At 40.9% G+C, this 22450-nt stretch overlaps 1 protein-coding gene across 4 annotated transcripts in view; it reads left to right on the top strand.

The window, feature by feature from the left end:
- The window catches only part of cdc27 (cell division cycle 27), a 121919-nt gene that overhangs the window by 66061 nt on the left and 33408 nt on the right, over positions 1–22450 (top strand). For all 4 annotated transcript variants that reach the window (XM_072249281.1, XM_072249284.1, XM_072249282.1 and 1 more), the window contains exons 13-17: positions 4125–4277; positions 9010–9218; positions 11054–11171; positions 15816–15944; positions 16044–16118. In XM_072249281.1, coding sequence (XP_072105382.1) covers positions 4125–4277; positions 9010–9218; positions 11054–11171; positions 15816–15944; positions 16044–16118 — 684 coding nt within the window. The remainder of the gene's footprint in view (positions 1–4124; positions 4278–9009; positions 9219–11053; positions 11172–15815; positions 15945–16043; positions 16119–22450) is intronic.

The following is a 22450-nucleotide window of genomic DNA, read 5'->3' as shown; positions in this document are numbered from 1 at the left end:
TATACTCTTCCCCTAGATGGTGCTTGGCCTGTTAAGTTTCTCCAGCATTTTGTGTATTGCATGGCCACATCTGTAGATTTTCTCATGTTTGTGATTGAACAACTTTCTATTTAGTTCTGTGAACAGTATACAGTATTTAATCAAATGGGTACTTTGTACTAAATTAGATGGGGAAGGGGATTTTGCAAGAATCTTTATCTTGATTGCTACTTCTCCACTGTCCTGTCTGCACCCCATTTTTTTTGACTCCACTCGCTTTCAACAGACCTGTATTTTCTATCCTCTTTTATTCCCTTACCCAGAAATACATTACTGATTGTTTTGTGGTGAACTACCTTTTTAATGGCACCATGCAATGCTGGAGGACTTGTTCTATTAAGCATCAGGTGAACATGAGTTTTTTGTGGAAACTTTAGAAAGGGGTGGTAGAACTCCTTCAATATCCAGCTGATATGGCCTAAGAAGCTACCTGGTCATTTATCAACTCTTGATGTTTGAAAGACCTAAAGATTGGTGTACTCTAACGAGCAAATGACTAATGCAGAAATACTTTGAACTATGTAAAGACTCTTCCCACAATCCCTCATTCTATCAGTTGGAATGCTATACCATAAGATGTTGATTAACTCTTGGCACGGCACAGTGGGCACCACATTTTCATGTTTTCTCAGTTTCTGCCTTGACCCAACCCTGGGCAAAAAGGCTGAACTTCAGATGTAAACTGAGAGCTGATTATTCAAGGCAGCTTCTGAATGAGGCCTGAAGGAGCCTTGAACAAATGGGAATCAAGGGGGAAACTCTACACCAAGTATCAACAAGAATAATTGTGATAGTTGTCAGTCACCTTTGCTACAACTCATCATTGTGGGAGCTCTTTATGGGTATTCTAAGGCAAGCAGTTTTTTTCATTTAACACCATACAATTAGTGAAGATCTCACCTTAAGTTATGATGCTCCTATGATTGCAGAAAATTAATGATCAAGGCATATACTGATAACTGACAAGTTTAATAGTGCTGTATGAGAGAACAATGGAATCTGGCTACTTAATGTTTATTTTTTTTTCCTTTGGATTCCAATCCTAATGACATCCTAGCAGAATTGCTATTGGTTTTAAAAACTCATCAGTACTAGCCATAAAAAATTAGTGCAGCAGCAACAGTCGGCCAAAGACTGAGTACTTTGAGGGTCCTGCCTTCTGTCCACCACATTCTGTCCCCCTCCCCCTCCCCCTCATGCATATGTTGGAAATGTGATGGAATGCCTTCCATTTGCTTGGATGAATGCAGCTGCAGCCAGACTTGGGAGGTTTGACACCACACAGTGCAAATTGAAACACTTGATTAGCATTGTGTTCATGTACTAGATTTGATGGTAGAGGGAGTAATGTTTAACAAGGTGTATTGGATGTTGTAACTGGTTTGTGCATCATCCACAAAATATACTGCAGTTACTTGCCATGCTAATATGACAGACTTCATTGATTTGTAACATATTACTATTACGGAAGTCTATTGATTAATGGGAACCAAACCATGTGTATGATCCCTTCCAACTAATTTTGCTTTGGCAATGTATTGCTGTTCCTTTAAAAGCTATTAGTTCATTTTATGGAAATCCTTGCTGAGAAAGATTGCAACTCTCCAAAACAAAAAAAAAAGCAGCTTGTCCCTAACTTTCCAACTATGCTTTTAAAAAAAACAAAAAAAACCTGAATTTTAAAAACACACACAAAAATGGAATGTACCACGTTGGCAAAGTGGAATTTAACACACTTAATTGTTGATTACATTAATTGATTACATTTCATGCTGAAGTTTAAGAGTATCAACAAGTAAAATAGTAACCAACAATTTCCAGTGCAAAAGTTTGCATACAACCTTTAAGAGCTTCTGTGTATTATGGGTATTTGTGTGAAAAGATTTCTTCCTATGTTTGCACTATTCATCTGGAAACTGTCTTCTGAGCTTGGATATGGAGAAACTTTCTGCAAACTGTTGATCACAGATGAAGACAATCCTTGGGTTTGGTGCGCAGTTGTGATTTTTACCTCATCTCATTACAATTTAACTGCTGAATATCTAATTGAATTCATGGACTTGAGTAGTAGTGATTTGTCCTGTCTTCAAGTAATGTTCTTGGGTAAATAAATTCCTCTTTTTCTACCAAATAAGCTCAATGTGTTTAAAGTATGGTGGCATGCAAAAGTTTGGGCACCCCGGTCAAAATTTCTGTTACTGTGAATAGCTAAGCGAGTAAAAGATGACCTGATTTCCAAAAGGCATAAAGTTAAAGGTGACATATTTCTTTAATATTTTAAGCAAGATTACTTTTTTTAATTTCCATCTTTTACAGTTTCAAAATAACAAAAAAGGAAAAGGGCCCAAAGCAAAGGTTTGGGCACCCTGCATGGTCAGTACTTAGTAACACCCCCTTTGGCAAGTATCACAGCTTGTAAACACTTTCTGTAGCCAGCTAAGAGTCTTTCAATTCTTGTTTGGGGGATTTTCGCCCATTCTTCCTTGCAAAAGGCTTCTAGTTCTGTGAGATTCTTGGGCCGTCTTGCATACACTGCTTTTTTGAGGTCTATCCACAGATTTTCAATGATGTTTCGGTCGGGGGATTGTGAGGGCCATGACAAAACCTTCAGCTTGTGCCTCTTGAGGTAGTCGATTGTGGATTTTGAGGTGTGCTTAGAATCATTATCCTGTTGTAGCAGCCATCCTTTTTTCATCTTCAGCTTTTTTACAGACGGTGTGTTGTCTGCTTCCAGAATTTGCTGGTATTTAATTGAATTCATTCTTCCCTCTGCTAGTGACATGTTCCCCGTGCCACTGGCTGCAACACAAGCCCAAAGCATGATCGATCCACCCCCGTGCTTAACAGTTGGAGAGGGGTTCTTTTCATGAAGTTCTGCACCCTTTTTTCTCCAAACATACCTTTGCTCATTGTGGCCAAAAAGTTCTACTTTAACTTCATCAGTCCACAGGACTTGTTTCGAAAATGCATTAGGCTTGTTTAGATGTTCCTTTGCAAACTTTTGACGTTGAATTTTGTGGTGAGGATGCAGGAAAGGTTTTCTTCTGATGACTCTTCCATGAGGTCATATTTGTGCAGGTGTTGCTGCACAGTAGAACAGTGCACCACCACTCCAGAGTCTGCTAAATCTTCCTGAAGGTCTTTTGCAGTCAAACGGGGGTTTTGATTTGCCTTTCTAGCAATCCTACGAGCAGTTCTCCTGGAAAGTTTTCTTGGTCTTCCAGACCTCAATTTGATCTCAACCGTTCCTGTTAACTGCCATTTCTTAATTACATTACGAACTGAGGAAACGGCTACCTGAAAACACTTTGCTATCTTCTTATAGCCTTCTCCTGCTTTGTGGGCATCATTTATTTTAATTTTCAGAGTGCTGGGCAGCTGCTTAGAGGGGCTCATGGCTGCTGATTGTTGGGATAAGGTTTGAGGAGTCAGGGTATTTATAAATCTTTTCCTAATGATGACTGTGAACAATCCATAGCCCTAACAAGGTAATTAAGGCCTGAGACCTTGGTAAAAGTTATCTGAGAGCTCAAATCTCTTGGGGTGCCCAAACTTTTGCATGGTGCTGCTTTCCTTTTTTGTCCACTCTAAAATTGTACAAAACAAAAATAATACACTAATCTTGCTTAAAATGTTGAAAAGAATGTTTCATCTTTGACTTTTGGAGATGAGTTCATCTTCTACTCACTTAACTATTCACTGTAACAGAAGTTTTGACCAGGGTGCCCAAACTTTTTCATGCCACTGTATCTTAGTATCCTACAGCTTGAAATTTTTATTTAACAAATGCAAATTGAGGCTTCGACAGAAGTGAGGTATGGGTTAACAAACATTCAACAGCGACAGTGTAATTTCATTGTTGCAGTTACATTTAACAGCCAGTGAGCATACCATGTTATTGGTTAGCCAGTAGGAGCTGCTCATAGTCAATCAAATAGCAAAGATCAGCTCCTCCTGAGCCAAACTTCCACAGGACTTATCACATCTCAAGTCTTGGCCTTCTGACTACTGACCTTCCACTCTCTTTTGATTCAAGCTATTCTTTGCTTACTGGTTCCATTCTGTATCAAAAACATTTCTTCTAGGCAGAGAGGATATTTTCAGAAGTGAGGCGTATTGAAAGCTATCGAGTGGAAGGTATGGAGATTTATTCCACCACATTGTGGCACCTGCAGAAGGATGTCTCACTCTCCCTTCTTTCCAAGGATCTCACAGAAATGGATAAAAATACACCGGAGGTGAGTTATTTTACCATTTCTTCATAGCTTTCCTTTTTGAAGTTCTTTTCAGAATTAACATGGGAAAAGTTGATCAATAAAAAACAGTATATCACCAGAGCAGAAGAAATGTTTCAAGCCTGCATGATTGTAGAATATGATCATTGTTGGTCTCCATCTGAAGTTTACATTCCTGTTTGACCCCAATATCATGATCAATATATTGATGTCATCCTTGAATACTCTGGTAAAGAATTCCAATACTTCAGGTGCATTTTTATCAAAACCTAATGTCCTGCAGTCATCGTTAGCCTACCTAATCATTTGTGTTTTTTTTTGTGCTTCATCCTAATTGCTTTTGTGTTTTGGGCCAAGACTCTTCATCAGGGCTGGAGAGGAAGGGGGAAGAAGCCAGAATAAGAAGATGGGGCGGTGTGGGGAAGAGTACAAGTGATGGGTGAAACCAGGTGAGGGGCAGGGGGGATGAACTAAGAAGCTGGGAGGTGATAAATAGAAGTAAGGGGCTGGGAGCATCCAGTTTGAAATGGTAAACATGATGGAGAATAATGTGCTGGATACGGAGGTTCATGGGGTGGTAGATTATGGCAAGGGAATCCCTGTCCCTGTTACCATCGTGGGTGGCTGGGGTTAGGGCAGATGCGCAAGAAGTGGAGGAGATGTAGGTAAGGGCAACATCGGTGATGGAAGAGAAGCCCCATTTTGGTGTGGGGGGGGAGTGGGAAGAGGACGTCTCAGGTGTTATAGAGAGAAGGTGCATATTTTTTGTGGTGATGATGGGTAGAACTATAGTCAAGTAGACAGCTGGTATCTTTTCCCCTAGGTCAAAATATGTAGTAGAGGCTTTGATTTGAGGTGAGAGGGGAGAGATCAAAGTTGATATTTAGGGCAACTTTGCAGACAGTGTGGTGGGTGACTGGAAAGTGCTGCCAGAGATGATAATATGAAGCATTTGAGGGTCTCTTAGGCACATGAATGTGCAGAGAATTGAAAGATATGAACATTGTGTAGGTAGAAAAGATTTGGTTTTATTAAGCATTTAATTTAATATAGGTTGACCAACATTGTAGGTTGAAGGGCTTTTTCCTGTCCTGTGCAGTCTTGTGTTTTAACTTCCGAAGCCATACTTGTTTGTCCATTTTCTTTTAAGTAAACTTTTAATTGGAGGAGGCTACTGCACAGGACCAAAAGAAGCTGCAGAAAGTTGTAAATTTAGTCGGCTCCATCTTGGGTACTAGACTACAAAGTACCCAGGACATCTTCAAGGAGTTGTGTCTCAGAAAGGACCCCCAGCACCCAGGGCATGCCCTTTACTCACTGTTACTATCAATTAGGAGGTACAGAAACCTGAAGGCACACACTCAGCAATTCAGCAACAGCTTCTTCCCCTCTGGCATCCAATTCCTAAATGGACATTGAATCTTTGGACACTACCTCACTTTTTAAAATATACTATTTGTTTTTGCACGTGTTTTAAAATCTATTCATTATACATATTGTAATTGATTTATTTTTTCTATCTTATGTATTGCATTGAACCACTGCTGCTAAATTTACAAATTTCATGGTACATGCCAGAGATAATAAACCTGATTCTGATTCTAATCTAATTTCCCATTTTCTTAGCTTTTCGTAACACTCTCAATTGGCTTTCAGTTCAAGTCAGAACATGTGGCCTTGTGTCTCATGTTAAAGAATGGTGGTGGTGCATTTTTTAGGGAAAAAGAACAGAAATGGAAACCAAGTGCATCCTTGGACTATAAATGCATCAGACCAGGGATTATTTTAATTTGAGCAACAGCAATTAGAAAAAATTTAAGTACATTTTAACGAATTGCAACTAGTTATAACAAGTTTAGGTTTCCTTTTGTGTATTCCTCTGTTCTGATGCTTATTTGAACATGTTAACTGAACAGAAGTAATCAAAATTCATTCTCCTTAATTAAAAAAAAAAAAAAAAAAAAAGGATTTGATTTTTATTTTGTGGAAAAAAAATACTTTGCGAAGGTGTTGTTCGGTCATTCAAGTTTTGAACTTGGTACCTCTGTTTTCCTAAGGATCTATGAATGGAGTGTTCAAGTTCAACAGTGCATGACAGGGAATGAGGAAAGGTGCAGCTGACTCATATCGTTTCATATTGCCAAATCATATCATTTCCGCGCGGCCCGGTACCGGTCCGAGGTCCGGTGGTTGGGGACCACTGCTTTAACCTCTGTCCATATCCTCCTAATTATATGCTGATTTTGTGTCCTTTGTCTCATTGTAAACATATTTCCAGTGGTCATAAATGAAACCTTTCTCCTATGTCTCGATTTGGGGAAATCTGTCCCTCTTCACTTCCCATCCTAGCTTTCTAAAGATTTACATTAAATTAAAGCTGCATACTTTGTTCCAATTTGTAGATCTGTTATTCTAGATGAATGGAAGAGTCTAATTACATTTGGTCCCTTGCATGCTATCCTTGAGTTACTGATGTGTTCTCTGACACCTTGCACTGTTTCCTTTCTACCTGATTAAAGTTTATTTGTAACATCTGTGTCAATTGACTTCCCTTTATCCTTTTAGAGCTTCCAAATTTCATTCTGTTCTCATTTACTTTCTCTGCTGGTAAAGAATAGCATCAAATCAATAGAAAGATGTGATATAAGATTGGAAGATGTTGAATCCTTATGGGTTGATTTTAGAAACTGCAAGGGTAATGGCAGTTATATACAGGCCCCTCAACAGTAGCTAGGATATGGACCACAGATTACAACAGGAAATAGAAAAGGCATGTCAAAAGGGCAATGTTATAATGGTCATGGGAGATTTCAGCATGCATGTCAATTGGGGAAAATCAGTTTGGAAATGGATCCCTAGAGTGAGCTTGTTGAATGCCTACGAGATAACTTTTTAGAGCAATTTGTCATTGAGCCTTCTAGGGGATCAGCTATACTGGATTGGGTGTTCTGCAATGAACCTGAGGTGATTGCTTAAGGTAATTGTTAAGGATGAGGTGATTGAGTACTTGGTGACACAGGACATGATAGAACTAAGTCAGCATGGTTTCCTTGAGGGGAAAATCTTGCCGGACGAACTTGTTGGTATTCTTTGAGGAGATTAAAAGTAGGGTAGATAAAGCGGATGTGGTGGATGTTGTATATTTGTACTTTCAAAAGGTCTTTAACAAGGTGCCACACATGAGGCTGCTTACCAAGTTAGCTCATGGTATTACAGGAAAGTTACTGGGGTGGTTAGAGCATTGACTGATTGGTAGGAAACAGTGAGTGGAAATAAAAGGATCCACCTTTGGTCGGCTACCAGTAACTAGTGGTGTTCCACAGGGGTCGGTGTTGGGACCGCTGCTTTTTATGCTGTATATAAATGATTTAGATGATGGAATAGATGGCTCTGTTGCCAAGTTTGCGGATGATAAGAAGGTTGGTGGAGGGGCAAGTAGTGTTGAGGAAACGGGTAGCCTGCAGAAGAACTTGGACAGGTTAGGAGAATGGGCAAGAGTTGCAAATGAAATCTGATGTTAGAAAATGCATGGTCATGCACTTTGGTAGTAGAAATAATGCACGTATTATTTTCTAAATGGGGAGAAAATCCAAAAATCTGAGGTGCAAAGGGACTTGGAAGCCCTTGTGCAGAACACCCAATTGGTTAACTGGCAGGTCACGTCGGTGGTGAGGAAGGCAAATGCAATGTCAGTGTTCATTTCAAGAGGTCCAGAATACAAGAGCAGAGATGTGATGTGAACAGTTTTGGACTTGTCATCTAAGAAAAGATGTGCTGGCATTGGAGAGAGTTCAGAGGAGGTTCACAAGGATGATTCAGGAAATGAAAGGGTTATCATATGAGGAACGTTTGATGGCTTTGGGCCTGTATTTGCTGGAATTCAGAAGGATGAGGGGGGAATCTCATTGAAACCTTTTGAATGTTGAAAGGCCTAGATAGAGTAGATGTGGAAAGGATGTTTCTCATGGTGGGGGAGTCTAGGGCAAGGGGGTGCAACCTTAGGATAGAGGTTGTCCATTTAAAACAGATGCGGAGAAATTTCTTTGCCAGAAGGTGGTGAATTTGTAACTACAGGCAGCTGTGGAGGGCAGGTTGTTGGTTGTATTTAAGGCAGAGCTTGATAGGACATGGTATCAAAGGTTGCGGGAAGAAGGCCGGGAAGTGGTACTGAGGAGGGGGAAAAAGGATCAGCCATGAATGAATAGTGGAGTGGAGTTGATGGGCCAAATGGCCTAATTTCTACTCTTGTGTCTTGAGGTCTTCTGCTTCACATTAACATTAATTTGCCAATTTTGTTTTGTTTTTCTTCTTCCTTAGCCCTGACCTCCTCGTGTTTCCTTTTTTTATTGGGGTGGGCGTGGGAAACTTGTTGGCCTGTTATGATTTAACTAATACACCCTTTGTATATGGGCAGTGATCAGAACAGCTCAAATGAAGTGCATCACCATTGCAATGCCTGCTCTAAATTTGATACAGGAAATCTACCTGAAGAGAATAATCTTGTGTTAGGTTGTATGCAGTAGGTGTCTTGAGTGTATAATGTATAATTGTACTGGACAATGAAATGAAATTGAATTGAACATTTTCAGATGTTGAGTAATTTACACTTTAATAGAAGATCTGAATTTTTGTAAACTTTGGTATCTTTGTGATTGCTGGTTTTGTGTCCTTGTATTTTATGCCTCTGGAATAGTTACTGCCATTACGACTGTGAATTCTTTCCTCCTCTTAAAAGGCTTGGTGTGCAGCAGGGAACTGCTTCAGCTTGCAGCGAGAGCATGATATAGCAATCAAGTTCTTCCAGAGAGCCATTCAAGTAGATCCAAACTTTGCTTATGCATACACTTTGCTCGGTCACGAGTTTGTATTAACAGAAGAGTTGGACAAAGCTTTGGCCTGTTTTCGAAATGCAATTCGTGTAAACTCTCAGCACTATAATGCCTGGTAAGCACAGATTATTAACGTCTAGAAGTAACTTCTCATGGAATGTATCTGTTAAGAGTTTTGGTGGCACTGTGGTGTGTTAACCTGTGGAGAATGTTCTCTATGTACTGGATGAAGCACCAAGTGTTCCTGTCTTGGATAGAACTTCTGTTTCTTATCCTGACTAACTTTGAAGTGACCTCTGTGACATGTTTCATGGTATTTAAATGAGTATTTGGAAGTTTTGCTTAAGACGATAGTAACTTATACAGAAGATTGTGAATAAGTATTTTAGTGCATTGAAACTCTATTAAATGAAAAGTAAGAATCTGTCAAAGTTCAGCTTTCAGATGGGTCTGATTATTTAGATTGGTTGTAAAGTAGCACTTTAATCAAAATTTTAACCACCTTTGTACTTGCAATGAGTCATTTTTACAGGAAATTAGAGCAAATAATAACTTAAGTTTGAGGTGCAGGAAAAGTGGACCTGGTTCATGAGGTTCAGGTTTCCATGTTGTGTAAATCTGATTCTATGACTCTAGTTGCCTTATTTCTAATCTGAAGTCAGAGGCAGCAATGTTTGCTGTTTATACAACATTTAACTTTATTTGTGACTGCTCAGCAAGTGAGCAGTTATGCAAGAAGGCCTAGAGAACATACTGGCAATGAACTGATAACATTCCCACAACAGAAATACCAGACAATGAGCACCTCCAACACAAGTCCACTACCAGAAATATCCTGGCATACTGCTGACTCAATTCACCTGGATTAGCCATGTACATACTGTGGCTGTCATCAGAGGTGGATGACTCGCCTGACACCATTCCACTATCTAAAAGGCACGTCAGATGTATAATGGAATACTCCACTTGCATGAATAAGGTCATATTCAACATTGCTTTCGATGACATCAAGCTTCTCAAGTAAAGTATTCTACTAGAATTTGTTATCCACTGACCTAAGTATTCATTCCCTACACATCTGGTACTTGGTGCCTGCAGTGTGTGTCATCTGCAAAATGCATTACAGCTACTCTTAAGAACATCCATCCCTGGCAGTTCATTCCAGTCACATACCGCTTAGTGGTTTGTTTACAAAGACAAAGTGCTTTTCTTTTTAGAGGGTGGTGAGTGCCTGCAATGTGCTGCCAGGAATGCTGTTGGAGGCTTTGATCATGGAGTAGATTAAAATGTTGATGCAATATTGTGGGCTAAAGATGTACTGTGCTATGTTAAAACCGTTTGCCCCACACGTCTTTTAAACTACCCACCCCCTCCAGATGAGTATTTGTCTCCTTAGCTTTGGGTTATTTCATCTGCTGAATGGGGGAAAAAAATGTAGATTTCTCTTCACACTGCATTCCTGCTTTGGTTTAAAGAACATTGAAGTGCTAGTCGTGTGGAGAGTTTTCTTGTACTCACTAGTAAATGATGAAAGCAGCATGTTCCCTTTCTAAAGTGCTACTAGACTGATACTGACCTTGGAATATGCAATTACTATATAGAGCATGAGAAGGCCCTATTATAATAATAATACTAACAGAACTCACAAGGTTGGTGAAGTTTTACTTGGTTGGTGAGGTGCTTGATTGGTGTGTACCATTCACAAGTGAAATTAGAGATGTTTTTCCATGTGTTGTCTGTATCCAGATGTACACAAGTTTTAGATGGTGCTCGGGTGATGTGCTTCAAATACCGCTTGCCTTGTTTACAAAGGTAAACTGACCTTTTAAACAATGGACTCTAATAGAAAGAAATAAACTACAAACCCAAAAGCTGTTGCCTAAATGCGTGTTTAAAAAAAGATTTGTGTACCCTGTTTCCACCCCCCTCCCCCCCCCCCCCCCCCCGCAGGTATGGTTTGGGGATGATCTACTATAAGCAAGAGAAGTTCAACCTAGCAGAAATTCATTTCCGAAAGGCTCTTAATATCAACCCCCAAAGTTCTGTGTTACTGTGCCACATCGGTGTGGTAAGTAAACTTAAAACAAAGGGTATTTCTTGTTCCCTTTACAATTGTTTTGCCTCTATGTGCTATTTTGAAGCAGATATAATTTCTTACAACATTAATATTTTTCTTTGAATGTTTGCAACTCAGTCCAAGTGACCATTGTTTTAGTCGTGTATATTGTCATTGAGAGAGGTCTGTGCAATAACACCATTAAACGTTTCCTCTTGGTTTCTTGGCCTCTGATTCGCACTTGTCACAGTTGGTGTGCCTAATCATATTGCAGTGAGATGGATCAAATTATTTGGGGCACAGTTGGTTATTGCAAGGAATTTGGACATAAATGAACTAAGGCTTTTATGACTTGGACTGCAAGAGGACATAAGGGTGAGAATGGGCAGACAAGAAACAAACAAAACTGAAATGATGTGATGGATTTTGATACAGCAAAAGTGACAACATACAGTAAGTCACATGGCACATTTCTGAAATGTGCACACTGTATAGTTTGAAAGTGATGGGATCTTTTGGGGGAGAAATTTTTGTAATAAAATCCTGAGATTTTGAAACAGTTACAAAGATAGTGAGTTTGACTTGAATCTTAAAATGCTTTGCTGGACGGGTTCCACTGATGAAGAATTTCAGCTATAAGATTAGCTTAGAGAAAAAGATTAAGGGTTGCATCACATCATGCAGAGCAGTTTGCTTTTATGGATGGCTCTTGGACCAGGGCTGTTAATTCGAGGTGGTAAACAAAAGCCATGGGGTGGAGGGAAAACCTTTCCTGAGGCAGTGATTATGACCTTGAACTCAACATCTCTCTGGGTATTGGGGTATTGGAAAGAGTTGAGTTTTGCTTTCAGAAGAAATTAAATGGCATTTAAGAGAATTTTTGGGAAGAGCACAGTAGCTTAACGGTTAGAACAGCTGCCTCAGCGGGGTTGAATCCAAAGTTTGGGAGAAGTTTATGTGGAGTTTGCACACTGTCTGTAACCCTATGGATTTCCTTTTGCTCCTCTGGTTTCCTCCTTGATCTCCAGATGTACAGTTGCCCACTAAATTGCCATTAGTGTACAAGTCAGTGGCAGAATAGGAGGAAGGTGAGAATATGGGGAGAAAAGAAATGGGATCAGTGTCTGAAAGCTTGATGGTCTGTACAGTCTGCTGAAGCAGCTTGCTCTATGCTCTGTGCCTCTAGCACTTTATTGGGAGTGAACAAAGTGCCCAAGTGGTCTTGGTGTCCACCTCCAGTGCAATAATCATTTAAGAAAAATAAAACTCTGCGGCAATTCATTTTAATGAGCAGAACCAACAGATGTTCTGTGGCTAAGAGTGAGACTCCAAAACAGTCTGTTGCCTCGCATGCCAGAATCAGGGATGTTTTCGATCAGGTACATGACATAATGAGGAGGAAGAACAACCAGAGGTCTTAGTACATGTTGATACAAACAAAATGGATAGAAAGGGGGGGATGAGATCCTACAGTGAGAATTTGGGGAATCTGGCAGGAGGTTAAAAAGCAGAACCTCTAGGGTTATACTTTTGGAATTACTCCCTGTACTATTGAGAGTAGAAAGAGGATAAGAGAAATGAATGTACAGTTGAAGAGCTGATGCAAGATGGAATACTTTTGGTATTTGGATCATTGGGATTGTTTCTTGGCCAGGTAGGACCTGTAACTCGTTGCCTTGTATATCTAAACTAGAAGAGGACCAACATTCTTTCAGTGAGGTTTGCTCATGCCATACAGGAGAATTGAAACTAATTTGGAGACAGGGGGATGTTTGTGCATGTGGGGAGGGTGGAAACTGTGATTCAACTGAATGCAGTGAATAAATCATGCAAGACCAGTGAGTGGGCAAAGCAGACAGGAGTTGGGGAGCACTGGGAGGTTGATAATATCAGAGCAAGATCCTCTTGGGTATGTCAAGTGTGTTTGGGACAGCACATCAAATTAAAGATATCAATGTGGTCATGGGAATGTGATTACATGAAGGGCAGAACTGGAAACTTGATATTCCAGGGTATAAAGTTTCAGAAGTGATAGAGGGAGAGTAGGAGTTGCATCACTGATTTGTGAGGGCATCACTGCAGTGTATTCAGGGATACCTTTGGAGGGACTGTCCAACAAGGTCGGATGGGTAGAACTAGGAATAAGGGATGGGCAATCATTTTGCTGTGGTTATGCTACGAGTCTCCCAAAAGTGAGCAGGAATTGGAAGAATTGATATGTAAGCAAATTGCAAAATATATAAGAGCAAAAGGATTACAACACTGGGGGTATTTACCTTTTGCTAATATTAACTGGATACCCTGGTGTAAGGGGCTTTTGGAGCAGAATTTTAATGCACACAAGATTTTTTCAGGTGCTTTGTAGCCCTACTGGAGAAGAGATTGTACTTCATCTTAAATGAAATTGGGAAATAATTTGGAAACAGAGATCATAATTCTCAAGTTTCAAAGTAGTTATGGTTGGTGCTTCAGTTAAGGCCCTAAATTAAAGGGATGGGGCCAGGAAGAACGTTCATGCAGGAGAGGACATGGTGAAGGTGAATTGGGAACAGGTGCCTGCAGGTAGAACTACACCTGACAAGTGGGAATCTTTTAAAGAGAATTAGCAGTAGTTCAGGGTCTTTGAAATGGTGAAAGGAGAAGATGACAAGATGAGGGAACCTTGGATGACCAAGATATTAAAAGTTTGATTGAAGATTTGGGGGGGGGGTGCAAAAAAAGGAAGCATATGAAGTATAGGAAACTTGCAATCGAGTGAGTCCCTTTAGAAATGTAGTGACACATAGATGTGTATGCAAGAGGGATGTTTTGAGAGCAAAAAAAGACCATGAAACATCTGTGGCAGGTTTTTTATGGAAAATCTCAAGCCTTTCTGCAGGTACATTCGAAGCAAGAGGGTAATAAGAAAGATAAAAGGGTTATTCAGGGGATATGGGAGAGTTTCTAAATAAATACTTCTCATCTATGTTCACCAATGAGAAGGACCAAGAAGATGTGAGTTCAGGGGATGGAAAGACTATGATTGCCCATGTCATAGAACATGGCACATAATGATATGATTTTACTTATGAAGGCAGCATCTCTTTTATTTTCCAAATTCCCACACTTCCTTAATTTCAATTTGTACTGAAATAGCACACATTCTACATTAGCAAACAAACTTAATTTGTACATCTGTCCTCCACTGACAGCAATCTCTCCATCAGCCAGCTGACTATATAATTAAGTGGGGGGGGGGAATAAAACCTTGGCAGCATTAACTGGCACTGTAAATGTAACTACAAAAATATTAAAGTTGAGTAAAGTTCATATTGGGAAAACATAGATACATTTTTAAATGACAATGACCACCGTGTGTGTGAAATTTACAGTAACTGCACCCTCAATTCTGAAGCAAACTGAGAGCAGGTTGGGCTTAATCTTGGTCTTTGAATTCCAAATTCTCCTCATTCTCTCGAGTCCCAGCTAGAAGGGAATGTTACTGCATCTGGTAAGATGGGGTTATGATCTGTAGGGAAAATAAATGAAATGTCAAAGAAACCCACACTTTGGGAGAACGTTTCTACTCATGAGCACCAGCTTTGAGTGCAAGCAAGAAAGGTGTCACTGTAGATGTAAAACAAAGCATAAACTACCTGTGACAATGCAAAATTGAAAATGTACATTTAAGATATTTTTTGAAATATGATTTCAGCAAACAAAACTGTCTAATGGAACACCCACTTGCAATCTATCTGTGGGCTAGTCTCTGATATTGATCAGTACATCAGGTAAAGATGGTAGTAGATAGGCTCCTTTACAACTCATTCATTAGTTATGTGCTGTGTCACGTGACATAGATGATCATGGTCTATCCATGACCATGATTGTTCTTGGCAAATTTTTCTACAATAGTGTTTTGCCATTGACTCCTGGGCAGACATGTTGGGCACGTGAACCAGTGGTTAAGACGTTCATCTAGTGATCTGAAGGTCCCTAGTTCGAGTCTCAGCTGTGGCAGCGTGTTTGTGTCCTTGAGCAAGGCACTTAACCACACATTGCTCTAGCGTCTGTGTGAGGAGTGGCGTCCCACACAGACTTCCAATCTGTGCCTTGTAAGGCATGAAAATGCCTAATGCAGGCCTCTCATGGTCTGAATCGACGTTCCCTCCCTCCCTGGGCAGTGCCTTTCCAAGACGGGTGACCCCAGCCATTATCAATACTGTTCAGAGATTGTCTGCTTGGCATCAGTGGTCACACAACCAGGACTTGTAATGTGCACCAGCTGCTCATACGACCATCCACCACCTGCTCCCATGGCTCCACGTGACCCTGATCGGGTGGCTAAGCAGGTACTACACCTTGCCCAAGGGTGACTGAAGGCTAATGAGGGAAGGAGTGCCTTACACCTCCTTTGATAGAGACGCATCTTCACCCTGCCACCCTATCCTTTACAGTAGACGAAGTTAATAGCTAGTTTAGTTATGGTCAGAATATGGAAAGCCTCCCTTTTCTTTAATGAAAGGCACTGAACACTTGTTTGGATGTTAATGAGGGTTGAAAAGGGTTTATTGATGTACCCTGGTCTTCAATGTAAATGTATAGAATTCTGAAGCTGATTTGTTCCTGTTGATTGGATTATGAAGCTAACTGATAGTCGTGTGGTTTATTTTCCAGGTCCAGCATGCGTTAAAGAAATCAGAGAGTGCACTTGAAACACTAAATAAAGCCATAAGTATAGATCCCAAAAATCCCCTATGCAAATTCCACCGAGCCTCTATTTTGTTTGCAAATGAGAAGTACAAGGTAAGTGTGCTGGTGAGTTTTGTACAAGGCTCTCTTGGGTACATGTAGTTACTGTATGATTTCAACATCAAGTGATGTCTCGACTCCTGTTTTCATTAGGCAGCTTTGCAGGAGCTTGAAGAACTGAAGCAAATTGTTCCCAAAGAGTCACTTGTATACTTTCTAATAGGAAAGGTAAGAGATTTGATATCTCCCAACATTCAGAAGCACTTTAAACATACTTTTCTTAAATCTGCATGCAGAGTTGCTGATGATTTTTGAGAAACAATTTCTAATCCTTGATGGAATATTTGCTGTTATTACTGTGTCTCAGATTAATATCTAGCCAATCATGGAAGAACTTGAATATTACTTCCTGGTGATGAGACAGGGTTTGATGAAAAGTCCAAAAATGAAAGTGCAAAGAAATAATCATGAAGCTACTATAGTGTTTTTCATTTCATTAAGGTCATAGCAACCAAAAAGTAACTAACAGCAATCCTGCATATTTCCAATATTTAGCAGAAAAGAACTCTGAAGCAGGTTAAATAATCAATGGTTTTGTTTTCTTCCTTCTACAAACATTTGGACATTAGGCCCTCAGTTGTATTCAACATGCCCTCATCCTTTCTCCCAGCCTGGTAATGTCACCCTTCTGGAACAAACCAGAACTCTGGTCAAACTCAACATCTGTGCAGGCAAAAGGTATTTGTTTACCTGTGCTGTGCACTTAACATGCTTTGTGAATTACTTTATTAACTTATTTGTGGTAATTTGCTTTGTGCTGTGTGAGATGTATGTATTGTGGGTGCACAGAGGTCCAGATGAATGTTGTTTTATTTGGTTGTATATATTTACAGTCAAATGACCATGAACTTGAAGTTACTGTTTCAGATCAAGACCCTGCATCAAGACTGAGAGGAAGGATTGCCAGAGTGTAGTGGTATGGGTGGGCAGGGGGTGGGACAGAGGCTGTTTGTGATGGGTGGAACTGGGTGAGGAGGAGTTGCTCCCCAAAACCTTGTGTAGATGCACTTTTTGCTTCAACAGATGTTGCTTGACCCATTAAAGTTTTCCAGAGTTCTGTTTTTTTTTTTTTTTTTGTTCTAGATTCCAGCATGTGGAGTTTGTTGCCACCTTTCAATCTAAATGTCAGATTGGTCTCTTGTGCAAATATTGGCTTTGACTCGATGGTAGTGTTATGGATGTGGAGTGGCAGATAGATGACCTTGGGCTTGTATGGGAGGATGAGGAGATAATCGATTAGAGTTACAGGGAAGGAGTCACCCCTAAGTTGCAGGAGGCGAGTAGCTGGGTGACTGTCAGGAAAAATAGAAATGTGAGCAGGCAGTTAGAGCAGAGCACCCCTGTGGCTATTCCTCTCAATAATAAGTATACCATTTTGGGTACTGTTATTTGGGATGACCTCCCAGAGAAATGTGAGAGGCCAGGTTACTGACACTGAGCATGGGTCTGTGGTGCAGAAGGGAAAGAGGAAGAAGAGGGGAGCGGTAGTGATAAGGGACTCGATAAGGGATCAGACAGGAGATTCTTTGGACATGAATGGGACACCCAAATGGTATGTTGCCTCCCAGGTGCCAGGGTCAGGGATGTCTCTGATTGCATCCACGGCATTTTGGAGCGGGAGGGAGAGCAGCCAGATGTCTTGGTACATATTGGTACCATTGACATAGGAAGGAAAAGCAAAGAGGTCTTGAAGAGAGAATTTGGAGAGCTAGGCAGAAAGCTGAGAAGCAGGATCTCCAGGGTAGTAATTTCTGGATTGCTGCCTGTGCCACACGCCAGTGAGGGTAGAAATTGGATGATTTGGCAGATAAATGCGTGGCTGAGAAGCTGGTGCAGGGGTCAGGGCTTCAGGTTCTTGGATCATTGACATCTCTTCTGGGGGAGGTATGTCCTGTTCAAAAGTGACGGGTTGCACCTGAACCCGAGGGGGACCAATATTCTTGCAGGCAGGTTTGTTAGAGCTGCTGGGGAGGGTTTAAACTAATTTGGCAGGGGTTGGGAACCGGATTGAACAGATCAGTCTTGACTGCATGCTATCTTTGCTTTTTTACCATCCGTCCTATCCTGTCAGGAAGGATAGGCAGATTATAGGACGAAATTGCAGCCAGGAGGGTGAGTATCAGTGTATTAAGGATGCAGAATCAAAAAAGGTAGGAAATACAGTACTCAGTGTTTTATCTCAATGCATAGAGTATAAGAAATAAGGTGGATGATCTTGCTGCACTATTACAGATTGTCAGGTATGATGTTGTGGCCATCACTGAATCATGGCTGAAGGATGGTTGTAGTTGGGAGCTGAATGTCCAAGGTTACACATTGTATCGGAGGGATGGGAAGTGGGGGGGTGGGGGGGAGGTGGCGTGGCTAGTAAAGAATACCATCAGATCAGTAGAAAAATGTGATGCAGTTTCATAACTCAACCCACAAGGATTTAACATCTTCCGATCCTACAAGGTTAAAAGGACCCTGATGGCAGTTATATACAGGCCTCCCAACGGTAGCTGGGATGTGGACCACAGATTACAACAGGAAATAGAAAAGGTGTGTCAAAAGGGCAATGTTATGATGGTCATGGGAGATTTCAGCATGCACGTTGATTGGGGAAAATCAAGTTGGAAATGGATCCCAAGAGAGAGAGTTTGTTGAATGCCTACGAGATAGCTTTTTAGAGCAGTTTGTCATTGAGCCTACCAGGGGATCAGCTATACTGGATTGGCTGTTCTGTAATGAACCGGAGGTGATGACGATTCTTAATGTAAAAGAACCTTTAGGAGGCAGTGATCACAATATGATTGAGTTCAACTTGGAATGTGACAGGGAGAAAGTAAAGTCTGATATAGAAGTATTTCAGTGGAGTAAAGGAAATTATAGTGGTATGAGAGAGGAGTTGGCTAAAGTAAATTGGAAGGGAAGTCAAAGCTAATGTAAAAGCAAAAAGAGGCCATACAACTAAGCAAAAATTAGTGGGAAGACAGGATTGGAAAGGCTTTAAAAGCTTACAGAGAGCAACTAAAAGAATCATTAGGAGGGAAAGATGAACTATGAAAGGAAGCTAGCAAACTATATCAAAGTGGATAGTAAAAATTTCAATTATGTTTATAAAGAAAAGGAAAAAGGAAATAAGAGATGAGCGTGGATCTAGGACAACTAGAAAATGAGGCCGAAGAAATAATAATGGGGGACAAGGAGCTGGCAGATGAACTAAATAAGTATTGTGTATCAGTCTTCACTGTGGAAGACACTAGCGGTGTGCCAGATGTTGAAAGGTGTGAGGGAAGAGAAGTGAGTGCAGTTATTATTACAAGGGAGAAGGTGCTCAAAATGCTGAAAGACCTAAGGGTACATAAGTCACCCAGACCAGATGAACTGCACCCTAGGGTTCTGAAAGAGATAGTGGGAGAGATTGTGGAGGCATTAGTAATGCTCTTTCAAAAATGATTGGACTCTTGCAATTTTCCAGTCACTCCACTCTTAAAGAAAGGAGGAAGGCAGCAGAAAGAAAGAAATTGTAGGCAAGTTAGCCTGACCTCAGTGGTTGGGAAGATGTTGAAGTCAGTTGTTAAGGATGAGTTTATGGAGTACTTGGTGACACAGGACATGATAGGACAAAGTCAGCATGGTTTCCTTGAGGGGAAAATCTTGCCTGACGAACCTGTTGGAATTCTTTGAGGAGATTACAAATAGGATAGATAAAGTAGATGCGGTGGATGTTGTATATTTTGACTTTCAGAAGGCCTTTGATAAGGTGCCACACATGAGGCTGCTTACTAAATTAGCTCATGGTATTACAGGAAAGTTACTGGGGTGGTTAGAGCATTGACTGATTGGTAGGAGGCAGCAATTTGGAAATAAAAGGATCCTTCTCTGGTTGGCTGCCAGTGACTAGTGGTGTTCCACAGGGTTCAGTGTTGGGGCTGCTTTTTATGCTGTATATAAATGATTTAGATGGAATAGATGGCTCTGTTGCCAAGTTTGCAGATGATGTGAAGATGGGTGGAGGGGCAAGTAGTGTTGAGGAAATGGGTAGCCTGCCGAAGAACTTGGACAGATTAAGAGAATGGGCAAGAGAGTTGCAAATGAAATCCGATGTTGGAATATGCATGGTCATGCACTTTGGTAGTAGGTAGAAATGTGTGTACTATTTTCTAAATGGGGAGAAAATCCGAAAATCTGAGGTGCAAAGGGACTTGGAAACCCTTGTGCAGAACACCTAAATGGTTAACTGGCAGGTCATGTCAGTGGTGAGGAAGGCAAATGCAATGTCAGTGTTCATTTCAAGAGGTCCAGAATACAAGAGCAGGGATGTGATGTGAACAGTTTTGGGCTCGTCATCTAAGAAAAGATTTGCTGGCATTGGAGAGAGTTCAGAGGAGGTTCACAAGGATGATTCAGGGAATGAAAGGGTTATCATATGAGGAATGTTTGATGGCTCTGGGCCTGTACTCATTGGAATTTAGAAGGATGAGGGGTGATCTCATTGAAACCTTTTGAATGTTGAAAGGCGTAGACAGATGTGGAAAGGTGTTTCCCATGGTGGGGGAGTCTAGGACAAGAGGGCACAGCCTCAGGATAGAGAGGCATCCATTTAAAACAGATGCGGAGAAATTTCTTTAGCCAGAGGGTGGTGAGTTTGTGGAATGTTGCCACAGGCAGCATGTGGAGGGCAGGTCGTTGGGTGTATTTAAGGCAGAGCTTGATAGGTTCTTGATTGGATACGACATCTAAAATTATAGGGAGAAGGCTGAGGAGGGCAAAAAAGGATCAGCCATGGTTAGTGGAGCAGACTCAATTGGCCAAGTGGCCTAATTCTGTCCCTGTGTCTTACGGTCTCTAAAAGTCACAAATTGTTTCACATCCCATTGCAGAGGTTTGAACCTTCAATCCAGGGTGATATTCCATGCGTTGTAAAATGGGTACTGTGCAATCACAAATGTATCTGTTCAAACGACTACTTTGGATGTTGTGGATCTGATGGAACTGTTGGGGTGGGGGGGGGGGGGGAGTGGAGAAATGCCTGGCTGAAAATATATCCTAGATCAACGTCAGTAAAATGGATTGTGTTCACTTCATTTGTTATCATGTAGGGAATCTTGTGCAGAAATGGAGGTTTTGTTTGATATACAGTAGCTATGCAATGCTTTAAAATTGAGGCAAATTTTTCAGGCAATTTCATGTCAATATTGCTTTTGGCAACATCATCTCTTCATATAATTATGGATTCTGGTCACCTGATGGGAATATATGTGGAAGCTGTAGGAAGGATGCGAAGGAGGTTTACCAGATTGCTACTTGGTTTGGAGAGTGTGTGCTGTGAGGAGTGTTTGAATAAACTGGGTCTGTTTTTTTTCCTTGAGTGATGGAGGCTAAAGGGAGATTTGATAATAATTTTAAAAATTTATGCAAGGCACTTTTATTTTTTAAAAACAAACTCCCACTTTATAGATGTACCTTCAAGTCTCTGCTCCTGTTTACATTTTCAGTCCTTGTCTAAAGATGCTGAAATAGGTCTTCCCCCTAATTCAGATGCTTAATTTCTGGACTATCCGTATGTCTGTTTTGAAACTTAACACATTATGATCACTCTCTACAAGGTGGTTTGCCTGCTGACATTTCATCCACTTTCTTGGCTTCATTTCCTGGGATTGTCTGACATTACCCATGCTTAGTAAGACTGTCAGTGTATTGACACAAAAAGCCCTCTGAAATTTACTTAATATACCATCCCATCAAATCCTTTCAGGCTGTGGTGACTGAGTTTAATGGGGATGTTGAAGTAAGACCATAAGACATAGGAGCATGTAGCACCGTGGTCTTGAAAAACATTGTCTCATTTTTACTGTGTACTGTACCAGCAGTTATGGTTGAAATGACAATAAAAAGTGACTTGACTTGAGAATTAGGCCATTCAGCTCATCGAGTCTGCTCTGCCATTCCATCATGGCTGATCCCGGATCCCACTCAATCCCATACACCTGCCTTCTCACCAACCAGTGCTGCAACCCTATTCTCATGCATCTCCTCTTGCTTCCTGCTGATTGTCAAGCAGGTCTGTAGTATAATCACAACAAAGTGATCACTTCTTCAAAATTTTGGGGCATTATCCATATGGCCTTTCTTGAAGAAGCTTCTTGGTATGTAAAGTTATAAGGGATATAGAAACTGCAGGGAACTCTGCTTATCAGAGGTAAATAAAGTTAAGGACATAGATTTTGAGTGAGGGGTAAGAGATTTGGAGGTGATTTGAGGGGGACCATTTGCCCAGAGAGTGGTGAGAGCAGAGTCACTGAGCGCCTGAATTGCCCGATGTGGGTTAAGTGCTAGAAGATAGTATTAACTTGGGTGATTTCCCAGCAGTGCCTAGCATGGATGTGATGGGCTGAATGGCCTGCTTACATGCTATATGACTGACATCCGCCTTCATTGTACAGTGATGGTTGCCTTGAGCAGTCTTGCAGTGTTCCCTCTTTTATCTCTTTCCTTTCCCCACCCCACCGCCTACC

The sequence above is a fragment of the Mobula birostris genome, chromosome X (genome assembly GCF_030028105.1).
Source record: "Mobula birostris isolate sMobBir1 chromosome X, sMobBir1.hap1, whole genome shotgun sequence".
Lineage (NCBI taxonomy): Eukaryota > Metazoa > Chordata > Chondrichthyes > Myliobatiformes > Myliobatidae > Mobula > Mobula birostris.
Note: the sequence above shows the minus strand (reverse complement) of the source record. Positions and strands in the feature narration are given on the sequence as shown.